A 17,194-nucleotide genomic window follows, 5' to 3' on the forward strand; every position below is an offset into this window, starting at 1 on the left:
CAATTTTTTTAAACAAAATGTTATTTCTCTTTAATCATTCTTAATTCTTAATTCTTAATATTTAATTTATTTTTTCTAAACTTTCTTTTTTAACTCTAACAACAACAAAATTGTTACATTTTTCAACATTTACGAGATAAGTATATTAATAAAGTTAGGTAAGATAACCATGGAGAATAATAAATAAAAATGGGTGATTATTAAAAATATTAATCACTAGACAAATTTAATATCAATGTTTAGCTTTAAAACAAATCTTAGTATAATGCAAATATTTTTTGTAGTGATTTTTTTTAATACAGTGAATCTTATTATTCATGACATTGAGTCCACCTTGTTCATATATATTGTTTATGAATCTTGTTATGGAATAACCGACCTTCATAATATTTTCTTTCTCTCTTTAAATAACTTGTAGAAAATGTGAAAAGAAATTGTTCTTGTCCCTCTAATGGTTCTTTTGTATTTGAGGGTGTTGTTTTCCCTTTTCCTATTCATATTTGGTTTGGTAATTTTGTAAAACTCTTTTTAAAATTGAAATTTCGGACTCGATAGACAACGCTCATAACTCATTCGAAGTCGGTTGTAACACAATTCGTAGTCCATTTAACTATCATGTTAGATTTAAGGGACTGATGAGAACAAGGATAATGTTTTCTATAGTTTTATCTTTTCTTATAAGATATACCAATCAATATTTGAAAATATACATGTAGATAATTTAGGTAATTGAAGGGGTTAAATTGTGTCTCCTTGCAACTATGATAATATTTTCAATCGGTTTATCAAAATTTGATAGTAAATTCCTAGATTAAGATATAAAAATTTAGAAAGCTAGTACGATCCAAATATATCAGTTATAATTAAGATAATACTTTACAAACTCAATTAATCTACGAAAACATTTTGTAGTTCTTGGCTGAAATGATGATAGTCCTCAACCCACCAATGGGAGCCAGAATGGTTAAGAACACACCAATTATTATACACACCTGTTCAATATAAAAACCAAACAACAAAATATATCAATAATGCTTTTCAGAAAACATATCACAAACAAAAACAATGATTACTCTTATTTTTCTAGCCAATTAGAACTTGAAATTTGTATGTAGAACTTACCCAATTTGCCCACCATGATAATCCAAACTTCTTGGGCTTGTAAATTGTTAGCCACATTATGCAAGGAAGCTAAAGAGTGCATAAACAATCATGTTAATTGATAAGAAACAATAATGTAGAATTTGTAATGTGTTTTTATCAACTTTGATGTTTTTTTTCTATGTTGTTGGATAATAGGTTCATTTAAGAATTAATGACTACCCATATCGCCCGATTTCATGTGAAAACAATTTTGTTGGTTGGAATAATAAAATTAATTGTTGTATCCTTTCGAATTGTGTATATATATAGATCAAACATATTTATTCAAAAAGTTGTGCTTACATAGTATGAGGTTGGTGCCAAAGCAAATCCACCAAAGAATCCCAACAATCCACCAAAGAAAGGGATGCACATAGCAATGAACATTGTGAGTCCTTCATTAACAACCATATGGTTAGTTTTTATTTGCTTTTTATAAAATGATCGATTAGTTATGTTTTGTTAAGTTATTTACTTACCAACGTATATGGTGCGAACAGAAAATCGAAGCCATGAAGTAGGTTTCCACTCCAATTGCTTTACCAAGAATGTCTCGATCATGTCAAACACTGGAATCGCAAAAATCTGGCACCACAATATAACAATTATTCGTCATGCTAGCTATTTTTTATTTTTTTAGTCAATTAATTACCTGGTATCCACCGATTACGTGGATGACAACGAATATGTTAGCAAGGCCTACAATCCATTGGGGCCTCTCGAGGGAGATAAGGATGTTATCATCGACGGAATTTCCAAATACATAATACCCGATGAATCCCACGGGGAAGTAACATAATGCCACGACGATATAGGCCACAATGACACCCTTCATCATGGGACCCTTGGAAGGTTTCTCTGGCGTGGAAGGGATCGTGGCCTGGATCTCTAGCACAACGTTATGGCCGGCGTAAGCAAACGCCACGTCACCAAGCGCGTTGAAAAAGTTGAACACTTCTCCGGCCTTAGAACTTGCCCTCGAGCTATATTGAACATCGCTAACACCTTCTTGAATCCCCTTTTTCAAGGATGCTATCCATGCTATTGTCGAGTATCTACATTATTACTTCTAATTAATTAAACACCTTTACTAAAAAAATAATGTTTTTAATCGTGACTTACGTGAGTGACATGGCTGCGGCGAGGAAGGAGACCCCAGCGAGTGAGTTAAAATTGGGAAGATGTGAAAGGAAAAAATGAATGGATGCGAATATCATTATCCAATAGGTAAGCATTATAGGTTGACAATCATTGCAAAACATCTCGTGTGCCTTTTGTAAAGACTTTCCTCCCGTGACCATATAAACTATGCATGTACTCACTTCAACCGTTAGTTGTTGTGGTACGACGATGTATAACCCTAACTTCTCACCAAACGCGTGTTGACCTAATTCGTGGTAACGATCGAACCGTTTGCCCTTGACCATTTCATGCATCTCCACCATTTGCCATAATGTGTAGAGTGTGATCACCCATGACAAGACCAATACACAAATCCCAGCACCCCTAATAATAAAATCATGCATGCATGGATCGATCATTACAATTAAAAAGAAAAAAACCTAATTTTTATATTTTGTAAAAGAAAATTTACCAGCCAAGTTCCGACATTGCATAGGGAAGTGAAAGGACGCCGGCTCCAACCATGGCGGTTATGTTATGAAAAGCGGAGTAGTACCATTTGGCATTCCTCGAGGAGGTGATGGGCAACCAATCATCTATTGATTTCTCCTTAGACGATTTCTCCTTAGACGACATGATTTTCCCTTTGTTTTCAATAGATTAACTTCTTTTCTTCTTAATTGTATAAACTAAGAATTCTTAAACCCTAACTCAAGCTAGAATTTTAGTAATAGTGATGATAAGTTATCTATATATATTGGTTTTAGTCCGTTAAATTTGGCACACATATATGATTGACTAATTCTTTTGGAAGGGAATAATTAACTCAAAATACTTGATCAACCTTTACACTTGTCCCAAATAAATAGTAACCAACTCTTTATAACTAAGTCAAATATATTAGATTTTTCTTTTATTAAGAAATAATCATTTTCGCCACAAATAAATATATTATTATTATTATTTTAAATTCACAATGGAAAAGTCATGAAAAATAGTTTGCACATTATTGGTTGATTTTTGATAAAAAAAAAAAAAGGAATTATGGAAAATGAGTTTTATAAAATTGTGAGGTAACTATTGACTGTTTTACAAAGTTTTTTTGTACTAGAAAGAGGTGGATGAGTTTTTGATTGGAGTATGCAAGTTTTGTTATGAGAATTCGATACTTTGTAACTTAATTAGGATGACATTTGGAAGGTTATGGCAATTTACAAATAATGATTTCATCTCTTCTCTCTATTATTACTTTTAAAAATATAATATAATATATATTTAAAATATATATATTTTTTTTTGTTTAGGTATTTGATTTATTCATTTTCCTGTTATTCTTCTAAAAAATATATAGATAAATTTCTAAAAAATATATAGATAAATAATTTAACGATAAAATATATAAATTAATATATAGGTAAAAAGAAAAAAAAAATATTAATAGTCATTTTAAATTATGCTTAGTTAGCCAATCATAATCACTCTTTTACGTTATTAGTTACACTTTTAAGTTTTAAGCAATTTTTTTCTCATATAATTAATATTATTATATATTTAAAAGTTTGGGCCCATAAAAAGTGAGAACATATTGCGTTATCTTAACCTTTGACCAGCCCTGGTCATATGAGACTAAATTTTGTGAGAAAGATTATTTTGTTTCTCTACGCAGAAAATGCTAGTTAAGAGAATGAATAAAACAAATATCAAAAGATATAAATATATAAAATACGAGAACAATCTTTTATTTATTGAATAAATTGTTAAGAAATTAGTTACAAATTAATGTTTTATTTCATTTGTACTCTTGTGCAATTTATTCAACCTAAGATAGTATTGAATGATATTTTTATTTAAGTATAATACAAATAATTATTATTTATTCTAATTTTCCTTATTTAAAAAATATATATAATTGAATAAATTATGTAGCACAACAATAAATAATTAAAAAAATATTTTTCACTTTCTTTATATATATTAAATATGAAAATGTATATATTTTTTAAAATTATACAAATATATAAATAACAAACTTAATATATATATATATATATATATATATATATATATATATATATTTTAATAAAAATATTAAAAAGAGGATAAAATATTAATATTTTATGGTGAAATGTATGGTCTAAAATTAAAAAAAGAAAGAAAATGCTACCAACTTGTTTATAAGGTGAAAATATTAACCATATCATTTACTCTAACCCGGAAGATCCACCTACGATGCATACAAATAAAAATATATTATTCCATAAAGTATTATTAGTTTATTTGATTAAAGATTTGTACTGTTATATTACGAGTTCGAAAAATATCTATCGTATTTTTAATTTTATTTTTAACCGTTTAAAATTTATGGGCGGATCAACCTAAAATCCGACCTAAGTCTCCATTTACTCTCACATATATATCCAAATTAACCACAACTCTCGACCCGACAATTCGGAGACTTTCAAAATTATATATATATATATATATATATATAATATATATATAATGATGTTGAACTTGGTATTAAATTTAAAATATAAAGTGTTATTAGCCTAGTTGGTTAAAGAGTTGTATTTGATTTGTTAGGTTGTGAGTTCGAAATATACCTATAGCATTTTGGCAATCCAGACACTTTCAAAATTAAACATCATTATATATAGATTAGTTAGTTAAAAAATTGAACTTATACTGTTACAACGTCATGCTCTAATCAAATTTGGTGTTGAATTTAAAATATAAAATATTATTAGTCTAGTTGGTTAAAGAGTTGTATTTGTTTTGTTAGGTTGCGAGTTCGAAACATACCTATCACATTTTTAATTTTATTTTTAACCGTTTTAAGTTTATGGGTGGGTCAACACAGAATCCGACCCAAGTCTCCTTTTACTCTTATATATATATATATCCAAATTAACCACAATTCTCGACCCGGCAATTCGGACACTTTCAAAATTAAGTATCATTATATATATATATATATATATATATATATATATATATATATATATATTAGTTAGTTAAAAAGTTGAATTTATACTTTTACAACGTCCCTCGTTCATCAAATTTAGTGTTGAATTTAAAATATAAAGTGTTATTAGTCTAATTGGTTAAAGAGTTGTATTTATTTTGTTAGGTTGCGAGTTTGAAATATAACTATAACATTTTAAATTTTATTTTTAAGCGTTTTAAGTTTATAGGCGGATCAACTTAGAATCCGACTCAAATATTCATTTATTTTCACATATATATCCAAATTAACCATATTTCTTCCACTGTCAATCTGAACATTTTCAAAATTAAGCATTATTATTATATATATATATATATTAACCTTTTTTTTCGTATTATATATAATATAATATTACCCGCACAACTCAACAAGAATAGCAATAAAAAGATTGAACAATCATCTACTTAACAAACTTTCTAGTCTCTTAGTCAAGACTCCACTTTCCCAATGTGATTCGGATAAAGAGGTACTGGTGTAACCTTTTCTTCTTCCTTTTAATTTCCTCACAATATATATTAGAAAATGTTTTATATACCTAGTTAATATTATTTAATTTGGTATATATTTTGTTTTGATAGTTTATAATTATTATATTTATTTTAATTTGTTGTGCGGATTTGTGTGGCTCTTCATGTTATCTATTAGTAATTCTACCCTAATTACATTTATGGAGATCCTTAAATGTTGGCATTGGTCTTGACTTTATTGCGGAGGGTCAGGACCAAAAGGTGCCTAAAAAGAATGTCGCGGGTGTGCGACATGGGCACTAGAGTTGCAGAGTGCTAAGTGTCGAAAGTTTCTGTCGAGGCGCGATTTTTAAATACAAGGACCGAGAGATGGATGTTAACATGTGTGTTTGGCTCGGCATGATGTAGAGTGCCGAGATCGAGCCTGAGTGTGGTCGTGTGCGTGCGACCTAGGTGCAAAAGAGTGACAACGGCCAGCGCACTAAGAGTGCGCGAACCGAGTGCGGAAAATACGGAATCGACCAATGACGGTTAGAGAAGGACCGAGGGCGATCAGACGAGGGACCCTGAAATGTCGGCATGATGAGTTGTGGACCCGGAAATATCAGAATGATAGATTGAGGATTGGAAAAGTCGGCATGATGGACCGAAGTGGGGGATAAAGTCAGCAACAGCTCGGTCCGAAGGAAAACGTGGGCGTAGTGGGCGGTTACAGTCCACTGCTTACAGTTATGCCCACGTCCAGAAGCTTGTGGCGCAGTTTGACCGAGGAAGACCGTGGGACTGGATAGTGGGAAGTTAAAGACCGAGTACTGGCGGTTGAGACCCACGATTCAGCACCCACGACCGAGCAGTTAGACCCCACGTTCTGAGGTAGTTATTTTCCTAGGCTGATGTTATTTCTTTGGCTATAAATATAACACTTGAGCTGCACAAAGACGGTTGGTTGAGTTTTGGTAGAAAAATACCACAGCTAGTGAGAGTCATTTTGTGTGCATCCAAATGAGTTTATAGTCTTTTTTGTAATAGTTATTTGTGAGCGAAATAATATTATAAAGTTGGGCATGGCCCATAATTCTGTATGTCTTTTACTTTCCTGCATACTTATTGATTGTTGTGAGTTCGCTGTTTATTTTTGTGCGAGAAATAAACTTCGGTGTTGAGTTTGGATGATTGTTTTGGTGCAAAACAAGCCGCACAAGGGCGAAAAGTTAGTAAAAATCCGCTGCGTAATTTGCCCGTGTGACAGGTGGTATTAGAGCCCCGTTTGCGATTTCTATCAAACATGACAGGACGAAGAGAAACCCGATGCCTTACTCTAGAGATGGAGCCAAGGCTGAGGCGCTTAGAAGCGCTAGTGGGAGCCCCAAATGCTGGAGACGATGCTTCCATATTTGCTCAGATCAACGACTTAAACACAAAATGGTTGTCTGCTACAAACTCCATTGCTGAAGTTTCAGAGTTGGTTGGTCGGAGTGCGCTGGTAACTGAAAAAGACCTAGAGTCCAGACTGGAGAAGTTGGTGACTGAAGAGGATCTACAGTCCAGACTGGAGGAATTGGTAATGGAAGAGGACCTAGAGTCCAGACTAGAGCATCTGGTAATGCAAGAGTGCTTAGAATTCAAACTGAAGCACTTGGAGACTGAAATCAAACTCTTGAAAAGAGTTGTAGAAGCTTCAAAGTCGGTTGGCCAGAGAGCGCTGGTAACTGAAGGGGACTTAGAGTCCAGGTTGGAGCAGTTTGAGATTGAGATCAAACTTCTGAAGAGAGCTGTTGGCAGCAGCCCTGCCACAACCCCTGTTTCTTCATCTCGATTCATAGTACCAAAACCAAAACCCTTTGGTGGAGTGAGAAGTGCCAAAGAGTTAGAGATCTTTTGTGGGATATGGAAACTTATTTCGCAGCAACAAAGACCCCTGAAGAGGAAAAAGTTTCGATCACAAGCATGTACCTTGCGGGGGATGCGGAGCTATGGTGGAGAGCGCGCTTATCAGATGATACGAGTAAGAATCGAGCTAAGATTGACTCGTGGGAAATCATAAAGTGTGAGCTGAAGGAGTAGTTTTTGCCTCAAAACTCGTCTTGGAGGGCGAGAGAAGCCCTTCGAAACTTGAAACATGCTGGTTCGACCAGAGATTATGTGAAGAATTTTACTTCCCTAATGTTGGATGTGAAGGACATGTCCGAAGAAGATAAATTGTTCAACTTTTTATTTGGTTTGCAACCGTGGGCGCAAACCGAGCTAAGGAGGCAGGATGTGAAGAACTTGCCCTCGGCCGTTGCTACGGCTAATCGCTTGGTGGACTTCAAAGAAATCGGGGGAGATAATCCTGATGCTAAGAAGCACATTCAAAGGTACAAGGGGAAGGCTAAATTGCCAACTCCGAGGGATCTAGCAACAAGAAGGAAACAAAAGGGAGCTTTGTTTTCCGGGACCGTGCCAATTAGGGGTGCTTTATTTGTGAAGGAGACCACCGCATGAAGGACTTTCCAAAGCGTGCAAGAGTAGCAGCACTCTTGGCCGAGAAAGATAAGGAGCCTAGTGAAGAAGCTCCTGCAAGGGTGAATCCGATGCAACTATTGAGTGCGTTGCATGCGGAGAAATCATTTCCAGGGTTGGGATTGATGTTTGTGAAAGTTTGCATAGATGAAAGAGAGGTGATGGCGCTGGTTGATTCAGGGGCCACACATAATTTTATTGTAGACCGAGAGATTCAGAAGCTGGGGTTGGTGATGTCCCCACACAAGGGCCGATTGAAGGCCGTGAATTATGAAGCCATGCCAAATAAAGGCATGGCCAGGGCCGACCTCCAGGTGGGAAGTTGGTAGGGACATGTCGAGTTGATGGTTGTTCCTCTAGATGATTATGAAGTCATTCTAGGACTTGAGTTTCTGGTCCAAGCGATGGTGGTGGTGATTCTTCACTTGGGAGAGATTTTCATTGGTGATCCCAAAAACCCATCATTCATAACAAGAACTTATAAATCTCCAAATAAAAGTAAGGATGCCTTGTAACCATACAGCTAGTTAAAAGACGTGTGAGGGAAGAGGAGGAAGAAGCGTCGACTGGGTTGGAGATGAAGGCTAGAAAGGGCCAAGTGTCGGACTTTGCCAAGGTCCCAACGCTTGCTGGGTCCAGACTTTCGAAAGATGCTCGAAAGGTAACCAAGGAGGACCCTAAACATCAGCCGTGGGTGAAGTTGATGGCTTGTTTAGTGTGTAAACTAGACAAGACCAAGAAGAAGATGGAAGTGGGTCTGCTGCATCGACCATCACATATTCCAGGGAGATTGTGGAGATATCTCTCAAAGGGCTTCGTTCTCGATTTCCCAAGTGCAAGTAGAAAGATCTATATCCCGTGTGTGGGTAGATCAGCCAAGTATACAGTCTTAATAGGGGTGCTAAAGGCGAGTTCCAATGAGAAGACCGAGGAAGAGTTTTTCAAATACTTGGGTGCGGAAATATTCCTGAAGGCGAGCAAGAAGACCTCGGTTCCGGAAGTGGACAGATTATACAAGTACACGGTTCTGATGGCACGGTTGAAAGAAAGTTCGGCTAGGAAGACCGAGAAAATAATTTTCATGTGCTTAGGCGAGGTAGGGTTGGTGCAGGCCCCAACGAGGACGTTGGATTCCTCTAGTGGGGGTGGTATGTTACAACCTTAAATGTTGGCCTCGGTCTTGGCTTGATTGCGGAGGGCCAGGACCAAGAGGTGCGTAAAAAGAATGTCGCCGGTGTGCGGCATGGGCACTAGAGTTGCAGAGTGCTAAGTGTTAAAAGTTTCTGTCGGGGCGCGAGTTTTAAATACAATGACCGAGAGATGGATGTTAGCATGTGTGTTTGGCTCAACATGATGCGGAGTGCCGAGATCGAGCCTAAGTGTGGTCGTGTGCGTGCGACCTAGGTGCAAAATAGTGTCAACGGCCAGCGCACTAAGAGTGCGCGCACCGAGTGCGTTAAATACGGAGTCGACCGATGACGGTTATAGAAGGACCGAGGGCGATCAGGCGAGGGACCCTGAAATGTCGGCATGATGAGTTGTGGACCCGGAAATATCGGAATGATGGGTTGAGGACCGGAAAAGTCGGCATGATGGACCGAAGTGGGGATAAAGTCAGCAGCAACTTGGTCCGAAGGAAAACGTGGGCGTAGTTGGCGGTTACAGCCCACTACTTGCAATTATGCCCACGTCCAGAAGCTTGTGGCGTAGTTTGACTGAGGAAGACCGTGGGACTGGATAGTGGGAAGTTAAAGACCGAGTACTGGCGGTTGAGACCCACGATTCAGCACCCACGGCCGAGCAGTTAGACCCCACGTTCTGAGGTAGTTATTTTCCTAGGCTGATGTTATTTCTTTGGCTATAAATATAACACTTGAGCTGCACAAAGACGATTGATTGAGTTTTGGTAGAAAAATACCACAACTAGTGAGAGTCTTTTTGTGTGCAGCTAAGTGAGTTTATAGTCTACTTTGTAATAGTTATTTGTGAGCGAAATAATATTATAAAATTGGGCGTGGCCCGTAATTCTGTGTGTCTTTTACTTTCCTGCATACTTATTGATTGTTGTGAGTTCGCTGTTTATTTCTGTGCGAGAAATAAACCTCGGTGTTGAGTTTGGCTGATTGTTTTGGTGCGCAAAACAAGTCGCGCAAGGACGAAAAAGTTAGTAAAAATCCGCTGCGTAATTTTGTCCGTGTGACACCTACCATATATGTTTTGGTAAGTAACTTATCTATCTTTTAAATATATCATTGGGTTTTTAGGATTGTATTTTTGTCTTTGTTTCTTCCCATATGGCTAATTTGGACTATATTTACACCTTAGCCTCTTTATTATATTGTTGGATTAAACTCCATACAAGTGTTTTTGTATTTGGATAACACAATGAATCAATTTGTGCATTTTAATTAATGTTTTCATGTTATAGGAAAAAATCAGTGCAATTTAATTTGCCCCTATTTATTGTTAGGAAGAAGCACCAAAACCCAAAAAAATGAATTAGGTTGAAAATGTATATATATATGAACACACCCACACCCAAAAAAATGAATTAGGTTGAAAATGTATATATATGAACACAAAATGGAGATGCGGGGTATCGATCCCCGTACCTCTCGCATGCTAAGCGAGCGCTCTACCATCTGAGCTACATCCCCTTTGTTTTAATTTTTTTATATTTAAATATATTTATTTATTTTAAGTGTGGGTTTTTGAAATTATGTAATAATGAAAACAGTAACCAAAAGAGAACAAATAAGTGACTCTTTTTAACAAACAAAACATCAACATTAGCATTCATTTTCTAATCTCTCAATTCAACTCCATTATCCAAAACTCACTTAACACAAAGAAAGACAAAATCACAATATTAATATTATTATCTCGTCTCATGCACAATAATGATCTAGCCAACACCTTATTTTTTTAAGATTATTTCAAAAATATTAGCCTTGTTTTGGGAATGAAAGGAGAACTAGCATACATCCTACTACCATGGTCCAGTTTAAACTTAAAGCGCTTCCAGGTGGAATCGAGTCCGTGATCTTTTGATCTTAAGTCGACTCTTACTACTGAGTTAGGGTAAAAAACAATATTAACTAAGTTGTATATAGTAATAAAGTTTAAAAAATAATATACTCAATAAACTAATCAAGTTTTCAGATCATTTTTCTAGTCCAACTTATCTTAGTTTAAGGTCTTTATGTAAAGTGTCAATTTGTCAACATTAAAACTATAAAGTAATATTTTCACAAAATTTGAATTTTTTGAAATTTTTGTTACATGATTTTGTTGACAAATTTGAAAAATGCCAAACATAATAAGTCGATTCATTCAATCTTCCTACACTAAAAAAATCCTTTAAGTTGAAGTCAGGGATCTACTAACTTCCTAAATTCAAACAAAAAAGAAAACCATAATCAGTCATCTCTATGCAATAATTGAAGGAACGGTTTCCCAAAGTGACCTTGTTTGGCGTTCACTTTCCCAGACTAACCTAGTTTGTTCATTCATTCCCAAACTAACCTAGTTTACTATTCAATTTCAATTTTATTTATTTATTTATTTATTTTACATTTAAAATTTATTATATATAAAATTTATATTTTGATATATATTTTAAATTATTATTTATATAAACTAAATTATTTATATTTTGATATATATTTTAAATTATTATTTTTATAAATTAAATTATTTATATTTTGATATATAATTTAAATATAATTATTTTTTATAAATTTGATTATTTGTATTTTAATATATATATATATATATATTTACATTTTAATTATTATTTATATAATGTAATAAATATTAAATAATTCTCATAAATAATTGTTGAATACTAATAAATTTAAAATATTTTAATCATAACAATATAATAATTAAATATTAGCGTTTTTAAATTTATCAATTATTTATTAAATATAATAAAAATATTACCATATTTCTAGGGTTAAAATATTAATTAAAAATATTATTACATTTAATAAATAATTGATAAATTTAAAAACGTTTTTATGAATATATAATTATTATATTATTATAGTTAAAATATTTTAAATTTATTAGTATTTATCAATTATTTATTAGAATGTCAAAAGGAATATTTATTTTATATATATAAATAATAATTAAAATGTAAATATATATATATATATTAAAATATAAATAATCAAATTTATAAAAAAATAATCAAATTTAAATTATATATCAAAATATAAATAATTAAATTTATAAAAATAATAATTTAAAATATATATCAAAATATAAATAATTTAATTTATAAAAATAATAATTTACATTATATATTAAAATATAAATAATTTAGTTTTATATATAATGAATTTTAAATGTAAAAAAATAAATAAATAAATAAAACTGAATTTGAATAGTAAACGTAAACTAGGTTAGTTTGGGAATGAATGAACAAACTAGGTTAGTTTGGGAAAGTGAACGCCAAACAAGGTTATTTGGGAAACTAGCATTATTTCAACTCAAAGAAAACAAACAAACAGAATGACTGATTGATCATTGTACATTATTAATAAATTCAAGATGTTTCCAATAAATAAGAAACAACCAAACCTTACACAAACATAAAAATAATACCATATTCTAAAAATAGGGTCACTGTTTAAATCAACATTAAGAATCTAAATAAGATAATACAATGAAAGAAGAGGAGTAACAGCAACTGTGTAAATCATTACTAATACTCCTCTCCAAGACAGTTTTAGAATCCAAACATAAACATAAACATAAAACAAACATAAAAATAACATTTGAATTTGAATCAAAATCAACAGACATACAGACAGACAAAGACCAAACCTAGAATACCAGTTTCACAGGATACTTCTCAATACAATCTTCCCAAGGTCCATTTCCAGATGGCTTCACGTTTCTTAAAGCCTGCCAAACCGCGCTATTACATTTAAATCCACTCCCAAACGCGATCTGCCAAACACGATTGCCTTTCCTCATCCTCCCTTTCGCTTCTGTATAAGCTAGCTCATACCAAATTGAGCTCGAAGAAGTATTCCCAAATCGATGAAGCGTCATTCTAGAAGCTTCAACATGAACCTCAGTCAACTGCAGATTCTTCTCCAGCTCGTCGATAACAGCCCTTCCACCTGCGTGTATACAGAAATGATCGAATGCCAGCTTGAAATCAGGAATGTAAGGCTTCACGTTTTTGTTGAACAGTTTTTTCAGGACCAGGGTTGAGAAGAAGAGTAATTGCTCGCTAACGGGGAGAACAAGAGGGCCGAGCGTGGTTATGTTTGTTTTCAGAGCTCCACCTGCAATTGCCATTAGGTCTTTCGACAAGGATACACCTGTCTTACCTGCATCATCTTGTTCTTGATACACGCAGCGGAAGGCTTTATCGTCTGCTCCTTTGTGAGTTCTGACTATATGAACGAGTTTATACTTTGCTCTTCGTTTCTCGGTGGATTTATTCGATAACAGAACTGCAGATCCGCCTACTCGAAACAAACAGTTGGGAATCAACATGGATTTCTTATTCCCAAAGTACCAATTCTGAGTTATATTCTCAGTACTGACGACTACAGCATGAGTGTTTCTATGAACTTGCAATAAATCCTTGGCTAGGTCAACTGCGATTACCCCTGCACTACATCCCATCCCTCCAAGATTAAAGCTTCTAATATTACCTCTAAATTTATACTTGTTCACAATCATGGAGGATAAAGAAGGAGTCGGATTAAACAAACTACAATTCACCACAAGAATCCCGATATCCTTAGGCTTAATCGAAGTATTGCCGAACAAATTATCCAACGCACCGAACATTACCTGTTCGGCTTCCTCTCGCGCAGCAGCCATGGACGGCGCGGGAGGAAGCTGATGCATCGCCTCAGGAACATAAGTATCGTCACCTAATCCGGACCGTTCAAGGATCTTGCGCTGAAATTCGAGAGAAGACTCATCGAAATCGCCAGTTTGTTTCGAATGATCCATGAATCGATGAAACGGAGCTCTGAGATTATCAGGAGCTCTGTAACAAGAGTAATCGACGAGATAAACAGGACGAGGCCGAGTCATGATATAAACAGTTGAACCGAATACCATAATCGCAGAACAAACTATAACACTGACTAGATTATACTTCAATTGAAGCCATAACTGACGAATATCGTCAGGATTCATTTGCGAAACCTCAACGAATAACACAGCCATTATCGGAATCAAACATAGAGTTATTAAATGAGAGATCAAGTAATGATAACCTAATTTCACATACTTGAGATTCACAGTCTGAAGAAAATCAGGAAGCCTCCGATTCTGCTGGATCTGAACTCCGGCAATCGGTCCTCCGTCGGCGCCGCCACGGCCGGCGTTTACTCGAGCTTCGACCGTACCGTCCATGGCGGCGCTACAGCTAAATCAAAAATGAAAAATTAACAGTTTGCCGATTGGATCTAGATAATGTGAGTCAATGGAGGATATATATATATATATATATAACAATGGTTAGTCTCTCTCTCTATATGACTTTGAAAGACTCGCCATGGAAGGGTTAAAATAACAACTGTGAGAGAAATTCTCTCTCTAGAAACCGTCCTCAAAGAAGGAAAATACCATGAGTTTGATTTTGGAGCTGATGGCGGAATATAATAACCGTGAAATGCTTTACAGAATTGAGCTATTATAAGGGTCTGTTTGTTTGATTTTTTTTTTTAATCATTAAATTTGATATATTAATTTCAATCTTACCAAGTCAAACTTGCTTTATTATAAAATTTGTTTATTAAAAGCATTTATTGAAATCTAAGAGTACAGATACTTCATTTATTGAAATGTATGACTTTCTTTCATTTAATAGATTATATTCTTCAAATAATAGTTATCATAAAATTATTTATTAACTTTTTTTTTTTTTTTTAAATAAGGAGAATATGACTATTTGTTTCTATTCACTTAGGGAATAGAAGTTTAAATTTTTGGCCCTTTTAAATGGACTTTGATGTTTTAGTGGGGTAAAAATAATATATATTAATGTTATATATATATATATTTGATTTATTAAATATCATATTTACACAAATACATTCTCATATTCATAATACATGAGAAAAAATAAATAACAAAATAATTTGATAAAAATGAATTATATTGTGTAACAAATAATAAAAATGATTAATATTTGCATTTTAAACTAGTGGTTAGTATATGTAGTCTTTTGTGGAATTATTAGAATTCAACTAGGTAATGTTTGAGTCTTTAAGTAGTTTGTGACAAATTTGGATTGATAGAATAATTTGACATGCCTACATATTTGAATTATCATTCAAATTATTTTTTGGTGGAAAAAAATCGTCAATATTCGTAATTGTCTGACGAGTATCATTTATAATATTATTATTACTACATTTTTTAGATTAGTTCCGGAAATTTTGTAGAGTTGGTCGAGAAGTTAATCTTTATTCTCGATGAACTTATTGGTTAACTTGTATTCTATTTTTCTTTTTTTTGCTCATATCATTTTGTGCTTAAACTATTTTTTTTTTATCATATATATATATATATTAACAGTTTTAACTAATAAGAGTAAGTTATCTTAAAATAAATGTAACTCCGGAAAAATCATTTATCGAGATTTGTGGAAAACTCAAGGTTTGAAAATTTCAATCTCGATTTGTGTGTCAGAAATTTTTTAAAATAAAACATTATTTTAAAATATTTAAATAATTCATGACAGATTTTGAAATTAACTATAAAATAATTAATTTTGGGTTCAAGTTTAAATAATTCAAGAATTTGTGTTTAATCAAATGACAATTTAATTTTTTAGAAATTCATTTTTTAAATTAATTTAAAAAATTATTTAATTGAAAACAGAGTTGTCAATTGATTTTTAAAAATCAATAAAACGGATATATGTGTACAAACGTATTGGTCATAGTTTCTTTTAGTTCGTAATTTTGTGATACTTAGGAAACTGCTTTCGTGCTTCATCCTCCATACTCGTTTTGAAAACAGTCTCTATTTTATAAATTTGGCTTTGAAAATCGGTTGTATAACCTTTTATTAACCGATTATTCTTCCGGTCTTAGGCATGCATAAGTTTTAGCGTTATTTCAAATATTGTAACAACTAAGAGTGAATATTCGGATTATCCGAATCCGAACTATCCGAATTTCGAACTATCTGGACTATCCGAATTTCATATTTTACTATCTGAGTCTGAACTATCCGAATCCGAATTATTCGTTTTTTTCGGATACGGATACGGATACGAATAATCCAAATTATCCGAAATATCTTACACATTGTCTTGAATGCAACAATCACTATTAAATATTTTTTTAAGAAAGTAATACATCAAAACACCACATATTTTAAATATAATATTCCAAACAATTATAAATTAGTCAAAATCAAAAATTAAATTGAAGAGTTAGATATTTATAAGCTCGTAAAATCAAAATTTTGACATGAGTTGTTAAATGAAAGAGAGGGAGAAAGAAGAAATAGTATGTCAAATGAGTAAAACTAAAACTATTTTGGTAATTTTTTATGTAAAGAATGTAAAGAGTCACATGCAGTTAGTTTTATATTAGGTAAAGAATATAAAGAGTCACATGCGTCTTTTGCAGAAAGTGACTTGTCAATTGGTCGTGAACAATACTAACTTCTGACTTCGGATAGTTCGGATATCCAAAAATATTTTTTTAATTCCGAATCTGAATCCGAACTAAAAAATTCGAATTATTTGAATCTGAATCTGAACTATCCGAATCCGAATCTGAAAAAAAATCGGATACGGACTCGGATTTCAAATAGCGGATTTTATGCTCACTCTTATTAACAACAATATTGAAATACTGGTACATGTTACTGATGACAACTATTGAGGAAAATACCTAAAAAATATCAGTCATTTAGGAGCATTAGAGTTTAAACATAAATCTCAAATAAGTCT

The 17,194-nt window shown here is 33.2% G+C and overlaps 2 protein-coding genes and 1 non-coding gene across 3 annotated transcripts; all 3 read right to left on the minus strand.

Moving 5' to 3' along the window:
- Nucleotides 1-893: 893 nt before the first annotated feature.
- Nucleotides 894-2,886, minus strand: LOC124940201 (lysine histidine transporter 1-like). The gene is made up of 7 exons (XM_047480685.1): nt 2,738-2,886; nt 2,266-2,649; nt 1,796-2,198; nt 1,623-1,728; nt 1,447-1,538; nt 1,123-1,191; nt 894-992 (listed from the first exon to the last, which is right to left on the minus strand). The coding sequence occupies exons 1-7, from the start codon at nt 2,788-2,790 to the stop codon at nt 894-896; spliced, it is 1,206 nt and encodes a 401-aa protein (XP_047336641.1). The 5' UTR covers nt 2,791-2,886.
- A 7,939-nt stretch (nt 2,887-10,825) lies between these two features.
- TRNAA-AGC lies at nt 10,826-10,898 on the minus strand. The gene has a single exon. It is a non-coding gene; the product is annotated as a tRNA-Ala (tRNA).
- Nucleotides 10,899-12,832: 1,934 nt separating this feature from the next.
- Nucleotides 12,833-14,855, minus strand: LOC124937687 (3-ketoacyl-CoA synthase 4-like). Its single transcript, XM_047477990.1, has one exon. It carries the CDS (start codon nt 14,635-14,637, stop codon nt 13,078-13,080), a length of 1,560 nt encoding a protein of 519 aa, XP_047333946.1. The 5' UTR covers nt 14,638-14,855; the 3' UTR covers nt 12,833-13,077.
- Nucleotides 14,856-17,194: the final 2,339 nt, after the last annotated feature.

This window comes from Impatiens glandulifera, chromosome 5 (assembly GCF_907164915.1).
Source record: "Impatiens glandulifera chromosome 5, dImpGla2.1, whole genome shotgun sequence".
In the NCBI taxonomy this organism is placed as follows: Eukaryota; Viridiplantae; Streptophyta; class Magnoliopsida; order Ericales; family Balsaminaceae; genus Impatiens; species Impatiens glandulifera.